The 24,372-nt window shown below is 47.0% G+C and overlaps 2 protein-coding genes across 10 annotated transcripts in view; both read right to left on the reverse strand.

The window, feature by feature from the left end:
- Nucleotides 1-24,372, reverse strand: part of LOC117902273 (protein turtle) — a 58,782-nt gene that overhangs the window by 11,879 nt on the left and 22,531 nt on the right. For 2 of the 8 annotated variants that reach the window (XM_034813535.1, XM_034813538.1), the window contains 7 exons: nt 23,975-24,245; nt 23,047-23,910; nt 22,455-22,538; nt 17,170-17,583; nt 13,266-13,407; nt 13,047-13,117; nt 12,710-12,886 (listed from right to left, as the gene is read on the reverse strand). In XM_034813535.1, coding sequence (XP_034669426.1) covers nt 12,858-12,886; nt 13,047-13,117; nt 13,266-13,407; nt 17,170-17,583; nt 22,455-22,538; nt 23,047-23,910; nt 23,975-24,245 — 1,875 coding nt within the window. In that variant the 3' untranslated portion in view covers nt 12,710-12,857. Of the gene's footprint in view, nt 1-8,525; nt 12,887-13,046; nt 13,118-13,265; nt 13,425-17,169; nt 17,584-19,781; nt 19,866-22,454; nt 22,539-23,046; nt 23,911-23,974; nt 24,246-24,372 lie in introns of those variants that run through there. The other 6 variants (XM_034813533.1, XM_034813536.1, XM_034813537.1 and 3 more) reach the window with 6 other exon arrangements.
- On the reverse strand, nt 1,103-7,207 carry LOC117902275 (protein borderless). 2 transcript variants are annotated; one of them, XM_034813543.1, is made up of 6 exons: nt 6,618-7,207; nt 3,127-3,634; nt 2,592-3,001; nt 2,241-2,469; nt 1,961-2,167; nt 1,103-1,900 (listed from the first exon to the last, which is right to left on the reverse strand). In XM_034813543.1, the coding sequence occupies exons 1-6, from the start codon at nt 6,831-6,833 to the stop codon at nt 1,332-1,334; spliced, it is 2,139 nt and encodes a 712-aa protein (XP_034669434.1). In that variant the 5' UTR covers nt 6,834-7,207; the 3' UTR covers nt 1,103-1,331. The 2 variants fall into 2 exon arrangements, with proteins under 2 accessions (XP_034669434.1, XP_034669432.1); XM_034813541.1 differs by having other exon boundaries at nt 1,961-2,173.

A 24,372-nucleotide genomic window follows, 5' to 3' on the forward strand; every position in this document is an offset into this window, starting at 1 on the left:
TTCGCCATTCAACTTTTGCAATCAAATCCGTTCGTTCGCTTCGCTCCGCTTGGACTTGCTGCGAGAGAACAAAGCTCAAGTCGAGAACGGAACAGAACGTGAGCTTGTGCTGTGCTTTCCTTCCACTGCTCCCCCCGTGGAAATGCGCTGCGCAGGGGACTAATCGTCTAATCGCAATGACCTTATTATAATATAAGCAACTAAATAGCATACACTCATATCAGCGTCCAGTGCCTGTGTACTTGCTTATTGTTTTTACTGCTTTTAATGGTTATTGTTTTTGCCTTCCTTATTATTATTGTTTTTGAAACTCTGCGCAAATTGGTTTCCAAATAATTCGACAGTCAATGGACGATAGGCACACCCTTTGATATCATTTCAGACACCTCATTAGGCTGCTGCCGAGTTTGTTGACTCGCTTTCGTTTTGATTCAGGTGCCAATTCTATAGTTCCGTGCCACACGAACCTCCTCCCAGCTGTAAATTGGGTCAATCTCTTGGGGGCAATGCATCAAAGCGTTGCGAGTGCAAATCAGTTGGCGGTGGGTTACATCAATTGAACCTCCGCAATGACATCTTAATGGGGGGGACGGGGCTCCAAGTACAACGTTTTGGGTGCATTTCAGGTGTGCGCCTAACCAGGAAAATGCGAATGAATGAATTGCCGGAACGACTGTCGGTTTGGATGCACTCAACGTGCGCCATATCGGATGCGATGGCTACGTGCCTGCTAATTGCCCATTTAACGTTGTGACGTACTTCAGCTGCGGATTGCGTGCGTCTCATGGAGGTGGGGGAGTGGAGTGTGAGGACAGCTGTCCTTAGCACACGCCATGCGGTTTTGTTGTTTGAATTTTTGAATGCAGCGAAGCGCAACGTAACGGTGAAAGCCCTCACTCAGCCACGCAACGAAAGAGAGAGAAAGCTCCCGAAAGCATTTGAACATTAAAAGCTCTTTTCAAACCGAAGCGAGCTTTCAAGCAAGCGCATGCATGTAGCTCTTGTCTCGCTTGCGCGCGCCCGAGCGGGATAGCTAGCTAGCTTGCGCTTGAACAGTGCTACCCATCGAATGCGCGCAATTTGAAATTGGTTTAAGATTCCTTTGTTGATTTATTTGATTTTTATTTCGAATTAGTAGAATTTATAGTACAGATAGCAGCTAGACATAAATTAAAAAGTCAGTATTTTATGGTGTAATGGATTATGTTGGGGTTGGGCAACACTGGCAACTGGCAATTCAAGTGGCATCACTGGGGGGCCTGTTATGGTGGGGCTGGGGATGAGGCACCCTCGCTGGCTATCGCATCAAAGTGCCAGCGGATCTGTAGCATTCAGGAGGATTGTCGTATCTTGACGCTGTCCTGCTCATCGCTGTCACAGTCCCCGCTCTCGGCAGTGTCCTCATCGCAGGCTGCCTCGCTGTCCCGGGCAAACAGGTGCCGCAGGCAGCTCCTTTTCACGTATAAAAAAGCGCACAGTGCGCACAATAAAAATATGATTCCCACGGAAGAGCCAATGATCAGTGCCCGCGTCTTGCGCTGCGACGGCACATCGATGAGCAGCTCGGGGCTGGGCACCTGCTGCTGACTGTTGGCGCCCACCGCCACCACCTGCACCTTGAAGGTGGTGTCCTCCTTGAGGTGCCGCAGCTGATAGAAGTTGTCGAAGGTCTCCGCCTGCCCGATGAGATAATGCTCCGGCTCCTTCCACCAGCGCACCGTGTACAGCCGCAGGCCCTCGAGCCCCTGAGTCGGATGCTCCCAGTGCAGCAGCCAGCCCTGCTGATTGCTCAACGCGCTGAGATTTGAAGGGGCGCCCAGCCCACCGCTAAAGGTGGGCAGCTGTCCCAGCTCATTCTGTGCGAGTTGGGCATCGAAATCCTCCGCGCGAATGGGTGAAGCTGCAAGGGGAGAGACATTAGACTCCGCGGAACAAAAACTCCACGCTGGATGAGCCTCACGTTGTGTCTGAAAGCGGAACTGCTTGCTGAACATCCCGTCGCCATATTTGTCCTGACTGAGGACCATAAACTCGTACTCCTTCCCGGGCACCAGATGCTGTATGGTCGCCTCCATCACATTCTTGTCCAGCACGCGCATTGTGCGCCACTCGGGCGCCTCTGTCAGGCGATACCACACGGTGTACTCGAGATTGGGCCGCAGGTAGCCTGCAACTGCAACCATTAGAGCCCACCGCACATCCACATCCACATCCAGCTATGTGTAATCTCGAACTCTCACCTGGCTGCCAGCGTATGGTGATGCAGGTCTCGGTGCTGTTCGCCGTCAGATTGTATGGCGGCCGTGGTGCAATGTTCTCAATCATTAATTCGGCCTCTGTCGTTATGGTTGCCGCTTCATTGGTCGCCGCGCACTCGTACATGCCGCGATCCGATTCGATTAGGCTCGTGATGGTCAGATTACCGCCACTGAGGCTGTGCCGCTCCGGCGGCAGCGGCTGCCCATCTTTCTGTCGTGGAAAGAGGAGCCATGGAGCATGCATAATTAAAAATGCAATCAAGCAAGACTCTGCAGTGTCCACTGTCCATTGAAAATGGCAACAGTAGTCCCCACTCTCCACATTCTACTCACCCGACTCCAGACAATGGATGGACGATTGTTTCCGTCCCGGTCGATGGCTTCGCAGGGCAGGTCGGCCGACTCGCCCAGCTTCTGTATGTAAATGGCCTTGGGTGTGACGCTGAAAATGGGCGGTCGCAGCACAATTACACTAATGATGGGCGAGGGCCCGTCCGTGCCGAGGTCATTGTAGGGTGTGCACGTGTAGCTGCCCGCATGATTCTCATCCACCTTGGCAAAGAACAGGCTGCCATTCATCTTGTAGAATACGCCGGGCACATTGTACGAGTCGAACAGCAGGCCATCCTTCTCCCAGCGCAGATTCTTCAGCGGTGGATTGGCCCTGAAGTGGCAGTCGAGCACGGCAGGTTGGCCATACGGCAGATACACCTCGGGCGGTGCATAAATCACCTTGGCCTTATCTGTTATAGGGGGGAAAAGATAGTCAAACAAACGAATGAAAGGTACTGCCAGGCGCTGGCTCAAAATGTAACTGAAAGCTGCCTGAAAATACCCCGCCAAATGCACGCTTTCGCCTCGCACTCACATTGTATATTGAGAAAGGCCTTGGCCGTCTGCAGTTCACCCTCATTGTTGCGCACCTTGCACTCGTACTCCCCCAGGTCGCTCATCATGGTCGGATCGATGCTGAGGCTGCCGTCGGGGCCCATGAACGAGCGCCGCACCAAATCCTGCACCTCCTGCAGCAGCACCCCGTCCTTGTACCACGCTGCCTGCGAGTTATCCGGATACTTCATGACGCAGTGAAAGAACGCGGTCTGCCCCTCCTGAATGGTTTGATTCACGGGCGGAATGCGTATGAGGGAGCCGCCCTGCACGGCCAGATGGTAGCGCGTGCCATTGTTGCGGATGCTGGGCGAGCGATTGGGAAAGATCACCTGGCAGTGGTACCAGCCTTGGTCTGACTCCCTTATGGCTGTTAGATTGACGGAGGCACGACCGTACTCCGGATGCTGTTCGACGAGGTGCAGGCGGCCATTGAAGAGCTCGTTGGTGGAGGTCTCCTTCTCGAACCACGTGAAGATCTTTTTGTTCTGCGGAAAGGGAATTTCAATGGAAATTAAAGCCCCAAGCACTTCACAGAGTATTGGAAAACATTCATTCAACCCCGCTTGTAATTATGATTGGGCAAGGCGCCTGCTCCGCTTGTCCTTGTCTGAGAATGCCGAATGCTAAATGCCGTAAATCCATTTGTCAGATAAACAGACACACAAGCCCCACCCAGCCAAAGGCCTAGCTCTGTGTCTCTGTTTCTCTCTCTATGCAGCATTATAATTTTCGCAAACTCCCGCTGAGCCTGCGCTCCATTGCCACTGCAGCTGTGTGGTGACGTGGCGCAGCGGTGGGGCCTTGGTAACAATAACCAAGGAGGGGAGCAAGGAGGGGAGCAGCCAGCCCTGCCGCTACTTTGTTGACAAATTTAAATGGACTCACGTGGTGCCACGCGGCGCACTTGAAGTGCCACCAGAGCTGCAGACTGTACTGGCATGCAATAGATTGTTGCCACAAATGACATTTTGTTTTAATTAAAGTTGAATATATTTGTCAATATTTGTGTTTAATGTATGACCTGGCACATTATATCTGCGCAGCATAGGCAAAAAACCAACCGACCAAAAAAAGGGAGAATGAAAAGCGTATTAATAATCGCCCGGAGAGTAAACACAGCGTCGTCTGCTATTTGTTTGCTTTCGTGCTGTTTGTTGTGCAAAAAGCTGCGGCAACACGCGTTAAACTTAAATTATTTAAATGCAATTGAAACGCGACAGAGGCAGAGGCAGAGGCAGCGGCAGAGGCAGCGCGGCATCTGCAACGGCATCGGCATCGCTGCTGCGGTTTTGCATCCACTCTCTAATTGCTTTGGCATTAAACAAACGCAGGCATTTTTATGCTCGTTTTGTTTCTGTTTGTGCACTTGACTTTTTTATCCATTCTATCGTTTGGGTTTGGGTTCTTGGTGGGTGGAAAAAACCGCATGCTAGGGATTTAGTTCGTCGCTCGGTTATTGATAGCCGCTGACCGCAAAAGTGGCAGTGCCAAGCAGCAGCAGCTGCTCCTCCAGCACAAAATTGCAATGGGATACGTTTAATTGTGTGACTCGGGCTCTGGCCTGGGTGTTAGTTGATCTATTGACATTCGCTTTGTGCTTTAATTGAGATCGGGAAATAGACATCAAGATGCACAGCCCGCTGTACTCTGCTGTGACCGAAGTGGGCATCAATGTCACACACCAAGCCACCATTCAGACTGTGAGAATGCAATGATGATGATGATGCATTATGCGATGCACTCAAGAGAGTGCCTGGAACCCAGTGCCCAGTGCCCAGTGCTCGTTCCCATTCCACAGAGCCAGCCCGATTATGTACACCCAACTGTGTGTCAAGTCTGCTGTCTACACATTTATCAGCATTATCCAACCAAATTACAAAACGTAACTTGATTTATCCGGTAATTTTTTGTTGTGCGCGAAAATTGTGCAAAAATTGGCCTCGCGACGGCCGTGAAAGTGGAACTCGAGCACGGCACGCGGGACGGGGGACGGGGGACGGGGGAGCTTCGCTCATGGATTATGCATATTTTTGTTGTTGTTTAACCTTGTCTACGATTTTGTTTAATTACTAAAACCAACGAGAAATGCGAGTAGTATCCTGCCCTTCCGCGGGGACAGCAGATACAGATACAGATCCGCACACACAGAAAATTGAAAGCGCAATTAAAGTGAATCTATCAAAATGACATCATGACCCGCTGACCGAGTGGAATTTTCTGCATTAATACAATGCGGATGAGTGCCACAGAGACACAGAGACAGAGAGAGAGAGTGAGCAAATTAAGCGAGCGGCGAGCTAAATAGTTAAAAACATAAGCGGGGCACAGCGTCGTCGCCCCCTCGATTAAGGGTGGGGATTTGGGGTACTGTTGAGCCAATGATGAGCTTGTGTGTGCGATGAATAGTAATTCACTTTGATTTAAATACAAATGCGAGCATATTTCGCTGACAGATTGAAGCAATGATTGAATGACTGACGGACTGACTAACGGACTGACGGACTGTCTGCGAGGATTGCGTTTTTCTCTTTTGTTGCTGCTGCAATGAATTTGCAATTGAATTAAATTGCATTACTCACAGTTGTCAACAAAATGCCAGCCATTCAATTCGATTGAATCCAATTGAAATTGATTTCAGCTCGGGATCTTTGTGCCACTCCCACGTGTCCCCTGCCCCCTGCCCACTGCCCCACTGTGGCCCGCGTGTGTCTTTGATGTCACACTTCACGCTGACACCCTCCCTGTTCGGGTTTTTTGCTCTCTTTGTTTTTCTCGCCCTGATGTTGGTAATTTAAAGTGTTTGTGATACTGAAATCAGTTTTTCACTGGCGTTCAAATGAAATTTAAATGCCGCATGGCATGGCATGGCCCGGAAGGAAGGAAGGACATAGGACAGGATGCGTGGATGGCAGGGATGCCAGGATGCAGCCTCGATCGACTGCATGTGGTTGCGCTTTAATTAGTAGCCAGGACCCACAGCTCCCGCCATGCCTTCTGTGTGTGTGTGTGTGCATTTAACGTGATGCAATCGCTGCACCTGCAGCCCCACAGCCACCCCAAAATGAATATTTTCTTCTCTTTCTGTTTGACTGGCTGGCTGGCTGGCTGGCTGAATGCTTCCGCGTTGCAGAGTGCGCCCAGTGCTATGGCCATAAAGTCCGGGGTCGCGTAGCCCTTTTAATGAATGTGAGAGTCTCGTTTCACGCTGTGCAGCAGCATCGCAATTAAGGCTAACCAAGCACACACCCACCCAACCCCCCCAACCACACACCCACGCGGGTCAGTCCGTCGGTCATTCTGTTGGAATGTCAGTCGCTCGCTGGCCAGTGTCCGGGGCCACCTACGTGTCTGATAAATTAATAATTTGGACAATTTCATTTAAGAATTGCGTGCGCGTTGGCGTGAGCCATGAATAAGTGAGTGAGTGAATGAATGACTAAAAGGCAGTGCCCGGGGTGACTGACTTACATCCTTGCTCCAGTGCACAACATACGGAATGGGCGAGTCGAAGGGGAAGTCGATGTAGCAGCTGAAGACCACGTGTGAGCCCACCTTAGCCTCCAGATTCGTCTGGCGTCGATGATCGCGAGCGCCAACCGTACAGGATACACACATTAAGAGCGTCAGCAGTGCAATGAGTAGCAGCGTACCGCAACGCACCGATTCCAAAGTTCTTCTCGGCATTTTCTCCAGCTGTCTGTCTCGTGTCTGGGCTGAGCACTCACTTGAACACACTCAAAACACTCGCACACTCACACTCATTCACTCGTAATATTCATTGCATAATAATTCCGCGTTGGGCAGCGCAAAAACAAAGACTCAAAATCAAATTAAAATCTATGCAAAGCCCCGAAAATCAGGTCAAAATGTTTGCTCTTTGCTCTGCTTTTCTTTGCGCGAATTTCTATGGCAGCTACGGCTCGTATTTCTCGGATCCGCACCAGGAAATATCTATTGTATTGTGCGCAGTTTGTTGTTCCCTCTAACCCGATGCTGCCTGCTGGCTGCTGCTGACTATTTGCGGACTGTTTTTGAGGGTCGCGTACTGCACGGAACGACTGGAGAAGCGCTACTGAAAAATGAAATGCGATCAGACTGCAGAACGCGCAGAACGGGAGCTCGGATCTCTGCTGTCTCTGATGTTGTTTTCTATGCTCTCTCTCTGGCCTCTCTGCGCTCTTTCCCCTTCTGCTAAACATTTGACATTTGACACACGCCCACGCCGCAGTTCAACCAAACAGCCATCCATTGGGTCTCTGCGTCTGGTCTTTGGGCCGTTCAGTAGTCTCCCCCCACAATTCGTTTTCGCAGACGTTTATCCACTTAAATAATTAGGCGATCGCCAAAGTGTTGCAGAAAGCATTTATGGCGGCGACTCCAAGAAAGGCGATACCCTGTTTGGGTCCGAGATAATCGATTCTACATTGAATTTTTATCAAATTCTCTTTTAATTTCCCTCAGGCTGAAGCCTTTTTCCCTTAGCTTTTCACAGGGTATCTGCTCTTCCATTGGGGTCTGTTTGCAGCTGAAAATTAAGCTATTTTTATAGCTGGTAAATTTCATTAGTTTAATTGGCCTCGAGCGCGATGATGACTGCCATCGCCTTTGCGGTGGCCGCGCAGGCGTATGAGTGATATTTTGTTGTTGTAAATGTGAGAAAATAATATTTACGAGTATTCTGTAATTAAAACCCGTAGTGCCCGTAGTGGCTTCCGGATTCCGATAGCGATCTGCGACGCATAAAGTTAATAATAAAACCCATAGAAAATGCCATTTAATTCGTTTTATTTGATCAATTTCAAGTTTTTTATTTTTATTCGTTTTTTGTTTGGTTTTTGGTTTTTGTTTGTTTGTTTGTTTTCTTTTTTTGTTTGCTTCTGCTTTTGTTTTTGTAAGTTTTTATTTGTTTAAAAATTTTGTTCATTTTGCTAATTTTCTCATTATAATTGTCAGTGTGTGTGTGTCCCGTGTGTGTGTGTCCTGTGTGTGTGTCGTGTTAATTACAATATATTTTCGTTCTAAACTGATTTATCCTTGTACGATTTATATATATGCTGAATTGGAAATTTGCAATCAGTGTGTGGAGGGGAAATGCAATGCGCGGAAATGGGGGGAAAAGTGTGAAAAAGTGAAGCGAAAGAGGGGCTGAGGAAGGGAAATGTTTGTTGAAGTGGAAGTAGAAGTTGAAGGAGGTGCAAAAGTATCTTTTTTCATTTGAATAGTTCCTATTTGTTGTTGTTCCTATTGTGTTTTGTTGTTCTTTCTGCGAAAGTGAATTCGAGAAGTGAGAAAGTTAAAGACTGACGCAGTCTGTCGCACCTTGTCCAAAAATCAAAGGCAACAGACGACTAAAGCGTTAGATTTTTACTTAACTTAGTTTTTGTTTTCGTTTTTGTTCTTTACTCTTAATGTACATACATGCCAGTTGAATGCCAGTAATCCAGTAACTGCTTTATCCATAAATATATGCACATACAGTAGATACATAATCATATATCGTATGTGCCCAGAAGTCCCTTCATCTGCGCCTATTCTGCTTCTCTGCATCTCAATTAAAATTCAATTTATTCTCTGTAATTACTCTCTCTCTCTCTCTCGATTCGCACTTGGCTTTTCGCTGCCATTTCGGCTTGTGCTTTCGTTTCGTTAATGCATCAATTAATTAATTTATTTATTTTCATTTCTAGTTAAACCTTTTAATGTGTGTGTGTGTGTTGCTGTGTGTGTGTGTGTGTTTGTCTGTCTATATGCAATACAAAAAATCAACTTAATTACTTGAATACCTTCAACATGTACAAGAAAAGTGTTCATCGATAATGCAATTTTCTGCCTATACCAATCCATACCATCCCTCGCTCCCACTTTGATTTGTTTCAGTGTAATTTTTGGATCAACAAAAGTCGGGGCAAACACACACAAATACATATATTTATATAGAAATTCTTGAGATCATTCGAGTAGTTCTTTCGTAGTTGATTTCTTGATTTGCTTTGCTCTCTCCCTCTCGCTATCGAACTCTTTACCCCCCTCAAATCGTTATTCGTATTACCTTTATGATTAGTATTATTATTATTATTATTATAATTATTATTAATATTATTATTTTGTATATTTGTTGTCTCTGTAATTTACATACGTTATGCACACACGTGTCACATCTTCTTTACGCTTCTCTCGCTCTGGCAGTGTTTTGGCGTCAAGTTGTGTCAAACCATCATTCCGTACAATTTGATCGATTTATCGTTAATCGTTAATCATTTATCATTTATCGTTTAACAAGTACCTAAAAAAACAAACAGAAACTCAGCTGGATCTATGCACAACTGTGGCCCTCTCTTCGCGCTCTCCCTCGCTCTCTCTTGTATCTATAGATATTGTATCTGTATCTGTATCTTGTCACCTTACCAACTTATTCAACTGTCGAGTGGCGTCGCAATTGACCAAGTCTTGGGCTGTGTGTGTGTGTGGTGTGTGTTGTGTGTGTGGGATATACTATATCGTACCGGAAAGAATCGTTTTGCTTTTATTTATTTTTTATTTTTATTATTATTTTTTTTTTGGTATTTAGTTTTTGTTTTGTGTTTTGCGTTTAATAAATATTCTTGTTCGAGTTAATTATCGTGTGTTGGTGTGTGTGTTGTGTGTGTGTGTGTAACAGTAAACATATATGCAGCAGTTATATTTCATTTAATTCGTTCGTTAAACTGTTTATTTTTTTCGTTTCATTTTTGTTTTGGTTTTCTCTGTTTGTCGTTAAATAATTTAATTATGAAACAATTTCTCTATATGTGGTTTGTTCTTTTTTAAATACGTTTTTAATCGTTTGTTTTGTTTTTTGTTTTTGTTTTTTATTTTTAACATCGTGTCATCGTCTGCCGGCTATCGATAATCGATAAATTTAACAACTAAATGCTTAACAGCTAGCATATTCCGTATTTCCGTATTGATTTTACTCGTACTTTTAGTGTTCTTGTTTTTATTTTTTATTTTTTTTTAACATAATTTAGGCCTTACGCGCTGTGGGGGATTGTTGGGATTTTTGTGTTAAATGTTCTTTAATTTATTAATGTTTAACATATCAATCTGTACGTGTGTGTGTGTGTGTTGTTAAATATTCAAATATCTAAATACACTCGTAAATAATAATAATAATAATATTAAATTGTAATTTGTTGTTTATTTTTTTTTTTGTGTGTTTAATATCAATTCATTATTCTTTATCGAGTTGTAATAATATGTTTTGTTGTTGTTGTTGTATAATTGCTATAGTTTTGTTTTTAATATTATACTTAAACTTTCGGCTCCTCAGCTGCTGCATGCCCCTCGCTCTCCCTCTGTCTCCTGTCTCTATCTGCTGCTCCCTTCAAATTATTTACAAATCTCGCGTGGAATTTTCGCTCTCCCTTCCCTTTCCTTTCCGTAAAATCTATTAATTGTTTCATTGCTGTGGTAACTTTTTAAGTTTCATATCTGAGGGTAGGAATCTCTAACGTGTGTGGGGGTTGGGGTTGGGGGCTGGGTTTTGGGGGGAAATGGCAGTACGCGTGCACAGACAGATGTGTGGCCTGATCCGATGTTCGTTTATCTTTCTGTGTATCCATGTATCATGTATCATCATCTCATCTGCTACGTATGCGGTTGAATGTTGATTGCAATGGCATGCATGCTGCTTGCGGCTGCCTCAGCCATCGCTCATCCGTCTCATCCGATGGCATCGCAATTTTGCGGTGCTTTTGCTTTTAGCATTGAGGCGCATTTCATGGGTGTGTTGCGGATGTGTGTGTCTGTGTGTGTGTGTGTGTGTGGATGCCATGTGGAACTTAATTAAATGCTTGACTGGAGCTGGCACTCAGCACACGCTCTCCATTTCGGGCACTCCCGCCTGTTGCATCGCCTGCCGCTTGCGGTACGCATAGAACTCCTCTCGCATCGCCTGCAGCCGCACCTCCACATTGTCATAGCGTGCCGGCAGCTGGTGTGGCAGCGGCAAGGTGCGCAGCTTCCGGGAACTGCCCGTTCCGCCGCTGTAGCCCGTGGGGGCATGGGCGTGCAGCAGACTGCCGCTCAGCGGTCCCAGCGTGTGATGATGATGGTGCAAATGATGATGATGGAGCGATGTATCGATGTGCAGATGATTGAGATCTTCGCGCAGCATACCACCCATGCCCGTGGGCGTTGAGGCGCTCGGTGTGGGCGTGGCCGGGTCGAATTCGTAGTGGCCATCGACGCTGCCCACGTCCACGGGGCAGGGCGCTTTGGGCGCGGGCAAATTGCTGTCCGTGGCCGCGTTCAGTCTTGAGATCATTTCCAGCCAGTGGGCCATGGTGTAGGGCGGCGTGTTGGCCCGCGGATAAGAGGAGTAGGCGGAATGCGGCGTCTGTCCTTGGGCCTGCTGACTGCCAGCCAGTCCCCCGCCTGTCCCAAAGTAGCCCGAGTGCTTGGGCGGCGAGGGTGGCGCACGGTACGGCGGCAGCAGTCGCCATTCGCTGGTGCTGCCCGGATGATTGGAGGTGTTCTTCGAGCCAAAGCCGCTCGAGCTGCTCCGCGACTCGGGAGAGGCCTCCAGCCCTGCATTGACCCCGACGCCGTTGCGCAGCGATAGATTCAGATCGGGCAGCGGGGAGAGCAGCTCGTGCTGCTGGCGACTGAAGAGGCGGGAGTAGTGGCGCGGATACCAGCGCGTGCGCGGCCTGTAGCTGTGATACGGCAGCTGCCCGTGGTAGTAGCTCCGCCACGATGGCGGCGACGGCAGCTGCAGCGGCACAAAGTGCTCCTCCAGCGGATGCTGTGGTTGCTGTTGGTTCTGCTGCTGCTGCTGCTGTTGCTGCTGGCGGCGTGTCTCCTCCTGGATGGTTCTCAGCGACGGCAGCTCCTGGGAGTAGTAGCGATAGCGACTGCCTGCGCCGCCGCTGTTGTGGGAACGCTCCGCCGAGTTGGGCGGATAAACGGTGCTGAGATCGCTGAAGTGTGTGGGATAGCCGACGCTGCCACTGCCGCCGCTGAGCAGCAGCTGCTGCTGATGCTGCAGATGGCTCATGGCCGGCGAGCTGGAGAAGATGCGCGAGACACGCGACGGGGTGTAGTGCTGCGGCGAGAGGAGATGGTGATGGTGATGCTGCTGCTGCTGCTGGCCCATGCCCAGCGCTCCGCTGATGGTGTTGATGTGCAGCGGGCGACTCCTGTCCGCATTCCCATACAGGCTGCGGATGTTCTGGTAGCGAGCCCCACTGATGGCCTCCTCAAAGTGCGCCGGCTGATGGTGCTGCGGCTTGCCGCCGATCTTGAGCAGACCCCCGAGGCCCTGCAGGAAGCCGCGTGCCGAATCCGCTGCCGATTGGAGACTCAGCTGGCTGGAGGATGCCACCAGGGGACGCCGCCACGAGGCACGCGCTGTGATGAAGTTGCGCCGCGAGAGGAAGCCGCCATCGTCGCTGGAGGACTTCTGGGAGACGTTGCTGTTGCGTCGCTCAAAGAGCGCGCCATCCACCACATCGATGTTGTTGTTGTCCAGCGTGTAGCCCTCGATCTTGGAGCCATCCACATCCAAGACGAAGCGGCCATCGAGACTGCGCTGAATGCGACTCACAGAGCGCCGCCCGGTGGCAGTGTCGCAGTCCTCGAGCGTTGTGGGGGAGCTGTAGATGGAGTGGCAGTTGGTGCAGCGATCGGGTGGCCAGATCCAGTGAAGAATGGCGATCAGTATGGCGGTTAGACTTGATATTCGGGTTTGTTTGTACCTGCGAGGGGGATGGAAATAAAAAGAGTTTTAGATGCGAGGAAAATGCATGGAAAGGTAGATATAAAACTCAAGTGAATTAAACGCTGAACAAAAGTGGGAAACGGAACGAAAAATTGAAACCAAAGAGTGAAACTTTGAGTAGAAACATTTTTGCTTACGATTTTGATTATGACAGGATGGACCTGGAACTATAAAAACGCTTTCATAATCACGGTAATGTTCAGTATTGCTATTTGGTGGAGCGTTTTGTTTTGTTTGGGTATTGGTGCATTCCAATCAGAGAGAGAGAGATATACAGATACAACAACGTCGGGCATAATTTAGTTTTGCTCCTTGGGTGTGCTGTGGAAGCGGTTTGCTGGACGCTTTATACTCACTTTTTTAAAGGCACTTGACCAGAGGAAATTGAGCCCGTACTGCGATTGTGATGCAAATGATGTTGTTGATGATGATGATTATTGGCTGCATTGGCTGCAATATTACGAGCGTCCGTTATCCTGCAAGCTACCATGTTGAACTCTGTAAACGTATAATTTCTACAATTAATTTTGGCGTGCAGCGTGAGCCGTCCTATCCTCTTCAATAAAATACACAACACCCAATGGACACAATGGACACTTCTACACACATACAACAGCAGATACATTTATTTATACATATATTTCTATATCTGAACTACAGTGCACTCTACATATAGACGAGGTATACACATGGCAGATTCAACCACTTGGGGAAGTGGGAAACTCATTTGCATGCACAGCTGCCCTTCTCCGATGTCTGTCTGTCTGCTAATAAGTTGAGATTTTTAACTAGATTATTAGCTAGGGGTAAGGGCAAGCATTTACCAGCAGTTAGGAGCAGCATTTATTGGGAGCTTGTAGCAGCATTTAATAGTTAGAGCCAGTTACCATTTAGTTGCTAGTGACTAAGCTAAGGAGCTAGTTAGTTAGTTGTTTCGGTTTGATTATGCTAAACGTTGGCAATTACATGTTGCAGAACACACAAGAAGTTGCCAATTAGTGGAGCAGCGAGGCGGAGGCTAAACGGTAATTGGAACGAGAAGCTAATGCCTAAAACTAAATCGAAACTTAATGCTGCCCGAGGCAGCACCCTGGCTGGCTGGCGGGCGGGAGATTTCAAAGAGCGGAAAGGCCATTGATGTGTCGAAGTCGAACCTGCGGCACACATACTGCAGGGAACACACACTCGCAGAACGGACACACACACACACACACACGCCTATATGTAAATTGCAAAAAGTATATAGACATATATACAAATAAATATATACGCATCGATATATATGTATATACAGACAGCCATGTGCCCTCTCTCTCCTCTCGCGGCGCAGTATTTTATTCGGGATATGGCTTCGAAATGGTTGGATAAAAAAAAACAATGACACGTGAAATGGCTTTTGAGAGAGAATGGTCAAGATACGAATTGAATTTGTGCCGCAAACGGAAAACAGAAGAGAAAGACTGAGAGAGAAAAGAGAAAACAAAAGGGAACAGCGAGGCGTGGAGTGGAGTGCAGGATAAGTTTAATGAAAATCGAGAACCAAATATCGCTGATTATGGAACGACAAAAACGTCACAGACAAAACGGAAGCGGAAACAAAAAGTTGAGCCAGACAAAAGTTTGTCCGGCAGAGGAGGAAACTGAAGAGGCAGAAGAAGAAGTGATTCAAGATACAGAAACAACAAAAAATGAACCAGAGAAACGAGAAACGAGCTTCGAAAAACGAGAAACGATAAACGATAAACGAGAAGTGTGAATAAGTTTTTTTATATATTTTTTTGGTAATTTGTTCTTTGTGGATTTCGTGTGATTCGTGGTGTAATTATGAAATCTGTGGTGTGGTGTGGTGTGTGAAATGAGTTTACGGCCGCAGCGGCTGCTTTGAGTGAGTGCTTTCATGGGTGCTTTTTGAGAATACTTTTGGGGCTGCCGGACACAACAGATGGCAACAGATAATTGTATGGAATGGCTTATGAATGATTCAGTGTTTATGGTGGATACAATAGTGAACTAGTTGATTGATTGTTTGATTGATTGATTGATTAGGTTAGTTATTAGGTTGGCTGGGGGGAACTCGTCTGAAAATAACCTTTTAAGTTTTGTTTGTTTTGTCAGTTAACTTCAGTGGATTTTGCGGTGGTTGCACACGACATCGATTTTGTTTTTTTGTAATATTATTAGACAAAAACTTACCCTTGCGCGCAGTGTCGTTGATTGTTTTCTTTGGGGTCTTTGGGGGGTTTTTGGTGGGTTCTCTGCTGCAGCCATTACTTTTGATGGTGCCCTGCCGCATGCCTGCACAGTGCTGGGGGGCATCATCCGTGCAGCCATGTGGCGGGGACACCCCAGGGGCAATGCAGACTCTTGACAGACCGATCATCAATGACTTTTGTCGGAGCGATCATTTTATGCTTGGAAGTGTGGCCTAAGGCCACCTTTCGGTTGGTCTTTTTTCGGCCTTTGTTTCTCTACGTGGGATTGTGGGCCTTCGTATTTTTTACCATCTTTGTGCGTGAATTGTTTACAAAAAACGTCTGCCCAGTATTATTGTGCGCTATATAAATGTGCGACATTTATACAGGATTTGCTTGATTTATTCTCTCTAAAAGAATACCCTTATCCAGCATGAACTCAGCCCTGGGCAGAAACAACGACGAGTTGGCCAAGAACATGCTTTACTTTCTGTGTTAATTTAATTCTTGGATAAAGGTATTTTTGTGGTTCATATTTTCTATCAGATTTTACGTTAATTTGCGCTCTCTCTCACTCTCACTCGACTGTGGCAGCTTTGTGTGTTGTGTTGTGTGTGTTTTTGTGTGTGTGTTGGGTGTGTGTGTGTGTGGATTTGCCACAGAACAAAAGAATAAATCAAAAACAATGTGTTTTCCATAGTGGGAGGATATACGAGTACACAGCACATTCGTAATAATTCAGAGTTAATGGGGCTGCGCAATTTTTTCCTGTCTTTCCTTTTTTTGTGTGTGTAAGTGTGTGGTGGCTCCGAAAAGAATACATAAATAATTGATTGAAAAAAACGCAACATTAATTAATCCACTTAAAATACAGATTAAAAGCAAAAACCAATGACAAAGGCAGAGAAAGAGACAGACGAGGAGGGGCGTCGGGTGGGGAGTTTCGTTTCGATTCGATTCGATTATCCAGCGTATAAATATCGTATGCAATAATGAGGAAAGGCCCTGCCTGGCATATTCAATTTCCGCTCAAAAAAGAGAGACAGTGGGAGGGACCCGGACCCAGGGGGACTTGCTGCTTGCGGCTGGCATCCTTCTTAATGCTTAACTAAAGTTGCAACAACTATGTTTTATATGTTTTAGCATGCGTTTCAGAATTTCACAAATCAAATGCACTATGAAGTCAGTTATGAAACTCAAACGATTAAAACCAACGATTAAAACCAGAAACAGAAACCATAAATAATGCAATGAAATGCAAAACATAAAAGTTTAACTCGAGGATTGATGGTGATGTGTGGCCAATTGCGAACTAAGTTCTTGGGGTGGGGTGGTAGGGGGAAAATGTATCTTTTTAGCTTTTTCTTTTCTCTACACACTGAACGGGCGGGGGGGCCGGTTAGTCGTCTTGGATTGTGGGGTAGGGGACAGAGGTGGGACCCAAACAGAACTCAAATTTAAGGAAATCAAAAATGCAAAAAGCAAATAGCAAACATAAAACCAAAAATCCAATTAGTATGTAAATATTATATACAGCAAATTTTGCAGTAATTCTTTTTTGTTAGATTTGTTTTGTTTTTTTGCCGAATTGTTTGCAACTGAATTTGTACTTGCAACAAACTACAACGAAAATATATATGTACGCAAAAGATATTCTCTCTTCAGACACAGGCATTAATTTTGTGGAGAATTTTTCGAATTTACTTTAACTTTTACGCGGAATACGCTTCAGCAAACAGCACAGAAACGGAATGGTGATGGTCTCAAAATGTGTTGCTGGTTGTGCAAATACTTGCAATAAATATTATCAATTTTGCTCATGTTTTAGCTATTTTTACTCCGTTTTTACTCATAATTTATACCACAAAAACACAGTTTTCATCACCCTTCTGTTTGGCACTGCTGTCAGAGAGCGTATTTGTCGTAGGGGTTCGACTATTATAGTTAGTATGTATCATTAGCATTAGCATCATTAATTAATCACTTATCGGAATTATCGATTATCAAAATGATGTTGATCAAAAACCATTTCAAGTGTGTGTGTTTAGGTTTTGGGCCTCAGTGTTACCTTTTTCCTGTTTTCGTCGTTTACGTTTATTGCAAATTTTTACGGCACAAACCGATAAAATGATCGCAACAATAAAAAACAGGATGCCCCCAACGACGCCGGCGGTTATAGCTTTATGCTTGACACGTGCCGGCACGGGGAACTTCACCTCATCGCTGGACTCGTACGATTTCTCCGAATTGGCCAGCACGCGGAAGTAGTAGGTGCGTCCGCCCACCAGATTTTTCACCAAATACTGCGTCTCCTCCGGCCGTATTTGTCCCCGATTCAATGTCTTCCACTGGGCATCCGTGCGGTACTTAATCGTGTAGAACTTGACGATATGCGCCCGCTCCAGCGGCGACTGCCACGTGATGAGGAATCCATTGGACACCTCCGTGACGGAGACGTTCCTGGGCGGTCCGGGCTTGGGACCTAACACAAAGAATGGGCAAAAAAAGAAAGCTATTAGTTTTTAACAGGAAGTGGAAGTGTTGGTGGGATTTTCCTTCTCCCTTCTGCACCTATTTTTAATTTCAAATCCAACATCCCACCTGTCGCTGGGTGTGGGGGAGCGCTAAATCGTTTGAATTATTTTTTGATTTATTTGCATTTCATTTTTATGCTTTGTTTATTTACGCTCGGGGATTTTCCGCGTAGTCCGCGCGCTGCCCTTTTATTACCTTTTCGGCACTTTGCCTTTGCCTTTGGGTTTGGGTTGGGGTTTGGGTTTTCCTCTGCACAAAACAAAGGGTACATTCACTTGGCTGAGCAGCATGCAGCGCGCACTAATTTATGTCTCTCATAGAAATCTAATAGCTCCTTAAAACCATTCTAAAAACATTATCCCAAAGGGTGCTGCCAGTGTCGGCTTATTCCGCAGGATCTTCTCCGCTTTGTTTTAGATTTCTTTTTATTTATTTCGCTTTTTTTTTTGCGTTTCGCTTAAAAGCTTTATGAAATTTCCATTTGGCTTTTTGCAACTCTTGCGAACCCTTTTTGCCATTGCTGTTTGCTTGCTTTTTGCACCATGCATTTATTCATGATGGAGGGAGGAATGGGTACGAGGAATGGGAATGGGAATGGGTTTTCCATTGCACGAAAAGGGATTGACAAAAACACATTTTAATTAGCATACACACATAAAACTTTGCCATTTTTTGTTCGTATTTGAATACTTTGTGTCAGTCTCCCCATCCTCCCCTCAAAAACGGAAAAATTATAAAAATATACGAGCAGCTACAACATGTCCATGCAACAGCAACAGCAGCAACAACGGAACAGGAAGGACTAACACGGACAGACACTGGCTAGGCCTTGGCCAGATACGGCCCCATGCGGGCCTAGGCCATGGATAACCTGAATTCTCAGTGAATCCTCTCTTGGGCTGCTCCTCGCCGCTGGCTGGTGATTTGTGAGAACTCGTGCTCGATGCAATTAACTGCCGGTAGGTCGTTCGTTCGCTCGCTCGCTCGGTTGGTTGGTTGGTTGCTCTGTCTCCAGGGATTGGTGCGGGGCGGGGGGGCATGTCGCACATGCAAATGCAAATTAAAACTGCTTGGAGAAATTGGAGACACAATACGATATGTCATGTAAATGTACCCCCCCCAGCTGCTGCTGCCCTTCCATTCCTGCAATCCTGCTGCTGGCTCCCTGATGGCGCTTATGAAATTTTCAACAGCAAAAAAGCGATGTGTGTGTGTGTGCCTGTGTGTGTGTGCTGCTGGTGCAGATGCGAGAGAATTTTGTGGGGTTTAAAGCGCAGCGAAACAACAGCAGAAACGAGATTAGGGAGTTTTACCCCCCAAAAAATAAAACTTGCACGATAACAGATGAGGTGGGATGGAGGGGGGTTGCGGGAATGTTTGGCAATAAGTGCAAGCCATTTATTATGAAAACGCTAACGAAAAATGCCACGCTCATTATGTATGTATGTATGTTAATTAAAAATGCTTTTAAAGAGCTCTCTCGGGAGATTTGAAAGCGCATATAGAGAGAGAGAGAGAGAGAGAGAGAGAGAGACTCGCTGCTGCATATATCAAAAGTTGATTATGCGAATAGCTGGAAACTGAAGCTGTATCCTGTGGGTGTGGGCTGGGGAGCAACCCTTTTGGCCCGCATAAAAAATGTGCGCAGATTTGACATAACATAAACGAGACAAGTGACAAACATAAAAAAACATAAAAATGGCAAAAGGAGGAGCAAGAGAGAGCGGAATGGCAGGCAAAAGCGCACGAACACGGACCAAGCAAAGGCCTAAATGAGATGGGTAGACACAGGCAGACAAACGGACGGACAAACGGACAGACAGACGGACGGGAGACACTGTAAAAATGTCAAGGGTAGACACGACCCTGTGAGGCGAGGCGCCGCACGGTTAAATGTTATTTATGACTGCAGCAGTGGCAGCACTGGCACTCGGTAGGTGTGGCACCCGCAGAGGCAGTAAATTTTGCAGCTGCAGGAATTGTGGCATTACAGGCTGTGTCGCAAGACAGAGACATTACTTAAGAGCGACTTGCAACATGCTGGCCAAGGCAGGGGTTGGGGCTGGACTGGCACTGGCACTGGCACTGTAAAAAATATTGGGCAGGGTATAATCTGATATTTGATATTTGATGTGATACGAGTACCTTTCACTCTCAATCTGGGTGGCGAATAAACTAGCTTGCCCCGCGAATCGGTGTGAAAGAAAATGTCAAAATATGCTAAGAGGTCTGCAAATAAAAATGGAAACAGAAAACACACAAAACAACAAATCACAAATCAAAAATCCACAACAAACAAATCGATAAAAAATGTTTTTTTTTAAATTAAAGTGAGAAAATGTGTGAAAAAGTGCAGCCCGAAATGAGGAGGAGGGAAAAAAGTGCAATAATAGAGAGTGCAAACCAAGAACCGAAATACAAACTACGAAAAACAACGCCAGGGAGGAAAATGCCAAAGGTCAGGCCACACCTTATGGCAGGAGGAGAGCGAATGCAATCACTCAAGCTGCAGCCGTCAATTGGTTTTCCTTGATGGAAACGCAAATCAAAGATTGAGAACAGAGCTCCAACCTTCAAGCGGGAGGCACATAAGCCACGAGCTGCAGCTGCAAATTATGACAGTGAAATGCATTGAATATTCATAAATACTCAACGTGCATGTGAGTGAGTGTGTTTGTCGAGCGTAATCAGCCTTGACATGCATTTGCCTGCTGCTGCTGGATATCCCACAGTCGAGCAGCAGTCGCTTGCTTTATTTTGTCGAATGTCAGTGGCGGAAATTTGCAACCGTGCAAGTAGCGCTGCTGCTGCTGCTGCTGCCTCGCATTGTTGTTATTAATTTTTAAGCGCTGCGGCGCAAGGATAAAACAACAAGCGCTACCAGCAGCAGTGGCAGCAGCGTCAGGGTCTACATGGCGTATGAAAATTGCTTGACATAAACAAATGCGGCACGGACACACACACGCACGTCCTGCCGCGTGGCAGGAGGGTATGGGTGGGTGTGGCAAATGGTTTACCGTTGATGTTTTATGCACGATTTAAACAACAACAAAAGTAAGAGAAAAAATATTACAAGAAAGTAAAAAAAAGAACCAAAATAAAAGCCAAAAAAGAAATACAATTTCTGCTGCTGCTAGTTGTGTTGTGTTGTGTTGTGTTAGTGTGTGTGTATGAGTATGAGGCGCTGCATTGGGGTGGGGTGCCTGTAGAGTAGTGGGGTGGGGGTGGCTGGTGGCTGCTGAAACTGAATCTGAATCTGAATGGGGTGGTGGCAGGGGGCGGGCGTTTGCGTTTTTGGCGGATGATGGTTGTTGTTGTTGTTGTTGTTGGGTTTTGCTGAAGGTGTTTCGTTACAAGCGCCAAAAAAAAGGTACACACGTACACGAAATCCAGGGTTGCATTACACAACACAGCGCACATTGTTGCCGCCAGAGTTGCCACCGCCAGAGTTTCCTACAGCTTTTCCTACTACACGTTGGCTCCTACGTTTTTTCGTTGTTGTTTTTCTTTTTGTTTTTGGTGTTTTTTGTGTGTTATTTTGTTGCTTCTGCTGCTGTTTCTTGCTTATTTTTTGAACATACGCGTGCGCCAAAACACGTATACGCACTGTTACACACACACACACACACATATGCTACACACACATACACACCCATAAGCACACACACAGATACTAATGCAAGTAAATTAAATACGCTAAATGGGGGGAAAACATTTGTATGCGTCTTCGTGTGTGTGTACATACAGCGGGAGGGGGGCTGAAGGGGGATTGTAGGGCATAAACTACAGACCAAGGGCTGGAGCAGCTGGGGGGGGAGTATAAAATTAACTATTATCGCAAAGCGGTTGGAAAAACACGCGGCAAACGTCGACAAAGGCATTCAAATTGCCGCACCTACAGCGCCCGCAATGGGCGGCCCACGAACAGAGAGGAGTGGTAGGGGGACATGGGGTATGTCCTTGTTAAATGTGCCTCGGCATTTGGTAATATGGTTGTTTAAATTACACCACCACCCACCCTCACCCAGGGGGCCATGTAGCCTGGTGTGGGTCGTGGGGCGTTGTCATATCGACCGCACGACCTGCAAGACACGAAAGGCAGCGCCATGGCTGTGTCGGGTGGGGGCACAGTTGTAAAAACAGTTCAATTAATTTAAATAATTAAATGTGGGACAAACTGTTTTAATTACGCGCACACATAGATGCAGCATTACGGCTTGAAATGTAATATTCAGCGTACGGACAAGCCTCCGCTCCATGCCACTCCATGTGCCAGAAATTATGCCCCGTGGGAAATGGCGCGAATTTGGGGCGTGCTTTGGCAGCCAATAAAGCCGGGGAGTAGAGCGCAGATTGAGGGCAGATCTCGTGCGTTGCTTAATTGCTTTGCATATTTAATTGTTGCCCCGAAAATTAATATTGAACACCATTTTCTTTGTGGGTTGTGTCTCTGGCCTAGCCTTAAATATTTGCTGCTTATTTCTGCGTAAATTTGGGCACTCCACTTGGCAGTTGAGTACACAAAGACAAGCACTAGGCTCTGCACTACACTACGCAAATGAATGCCCACTCTTGTGGTGCGCTGCTCCTTCAGAATCATTCATCATTCAGTTCATTCATCGTTCTGTAATCCTTGTTATTTGTGGCTGAGTTTCCCCCCTGTTGGTTTTGTTTCTTATTTACATTACGCATTCGCAATCGGAATCGCTTTTATGTGCTTGACTAAGGATTTTGGTTTGTTGGGTTTTTGGTTTTGGTTGGAATTGGTTTTGGTTTTGGTTTGTTGGGTTTGTTTTTTGTTTGGTTGAATTCTCTTACCAGCTTCGTCTGGCATTAGCTGAAAGAATGAGTCGGGCGGTTGTGTTGCAGCCTTGACATTACGTGGCGCTGCCGGAGCGTCTTCTATTTGAATTGAATTTGAATTTTTCAATGGTGGCCGCCATCCAAAAACGTCAGCAAGAAAAATTCAAAATTCAATGAGCGCGCGAATAGTGAGAGAGAGATAGAGAGAGAGAGATTGTCGATGTGGAGAGAGAGAGAGAGAGAGAGAGAGTTTGTTGGCATTTGGCGGCGCATGATTTAGTATGAGAAAGTTATAGATCGAGTAGCGGTTTTTGGTTGGTTGTTGGTTGTTTTGGTTGGTTGAACATCGATGGCGATTGTGAGAAAAAAGAGAAGAAAACGAGAGAGAGAACAAACAAGAAGAGCGTTATGTTAGAGCCAATCCAAAGTAGAGAGCAGACTGCGTCGAGTCTGCCCTTTGTGCAAAAGGTTTTTCCATGATAGATTAATGTGCAAACGATGCTGTAAAGTAACCCAAAAGGAGGAGCAACCCAAAACAATAGCCAAAGCAAACAGAAAACAGGAAACCAAAGGCAAAAGGAGCAACAAGGAACAAGGAAACACTCACCCAAGGTGCGCACTGTCATCACTTTACTCATCATCCCGTCGCCGAGCACGTTGCGGCCGACCACCTGGAACTCGTAGGTGGTGCCGGAGGCCAGGCCATTGATGGTCACCTGGGTGCTGCCGGAGGGGGTCACCGAAATGGTCTGCCAATCGTTGACACCCGCCTCGCGGAACCAGATCGTGTAGTCCTGCTTGTACTCGGAGCCGCCGCTGTAGCCGGGCAGCCACTGCAGCGTGATGGAGGACTCGGTGGCCTTGCCGGTGATGTTGTAGGGCGCGTGGGGCTGTGTGCCCTCGATCACCAGCTGCGTGACGGCCATCAGCGTGGCCACCTCATTGGAGACGACGCACTGGTAGTAGCCGAAGTCCTCGCGTCGCAGATTCTCGATGGTCATGTTGCCGCCGGAGATTTTGATGCGATTGCGCTGGGAGTCGGCCAGCTGCTCGCCCTCCTGGCGCTGCCACTTGATGGTGGGCCGCTCGGTGCCCTCCGCCTCGACGGCGTCGCAGTGCATCTCGACGCTGTCGCCGACCTTGCGCTGATAGAGCGTCTCGGGCTCGACAGTGAAGGCCGGCGGCTTGCGGACCAGCACGTCCATGAAGCCGGAGGCGCCGTGCGTGCCCTGGGCATTGTAGGGCGTGCAGGAGTACTGGCCCTGATGCTCCTCATTGACGCGCGTGAACAGCAGCGACCCGTTGGCCATCACCACAATGTCCTTCATCTGGTAGGGCTCCAGCAGGCGCTTGTCCTTCGTCCAGGTCACATACTGCAGCTGGGGACTCGACTTGATGTAGCACTGAACGACGCCAGCCAGTCGGAAGGGCAGATATTGCACCGTGGGCGTGAATGTGACCTTTGCTGGATCTGCAGGGGGATGGAGGAGGGAGGAAATGATTGGCTGAATCGCTCAAGCTGGACTTTCACTCACATTCAACGCTGAGATAGGCGGAGGCACTCTGCGGATCCCCAATGCCGTTGGTCACCTCGCACAGATACTGGCCCGAGTCGTCCGGCTTGATGGGATTGATGATGAGGGAGCCGTCCTTGCGTATGGTCACACGTGTCTCCAGCGAGGCGACCTCGCGCACCGGTGAGCCCTCGCGGAACCAGCGGACGGTCACATTGCCGGGCATCGCCTTAGCCTCGCATGAGAATATCACTTTTTCGCCCTCGAGCTTCGTTTGGTTGGTTGGTGGCACCTGTCAGACAGAGGGGAAAAGAGAGAAAAGAGAGAGATTTTCCCTTGAGACAAATCTTCGCTGTGGCATGAGAAGGGCACAAAACTTATGACGGTTGACTGTATTCTCTTTTGTGGACTGTTTTTTG

The sequence above is a fragment of the Drosophila subobscura genome, chromosome U (genome assembly GCF_008121235.1).
Source record: "Drosophila subobscura isolate 14011-0131.10 chromosome U, UCBerk_Dsub_1.0, whole genome shotgun sequence".
Lineage (NCBI taxonomy): Eukaryota > Metazoa > Arthropoda > Insecta > Diptera > Drosophilidae > Drosophila > Drosophila subobscura.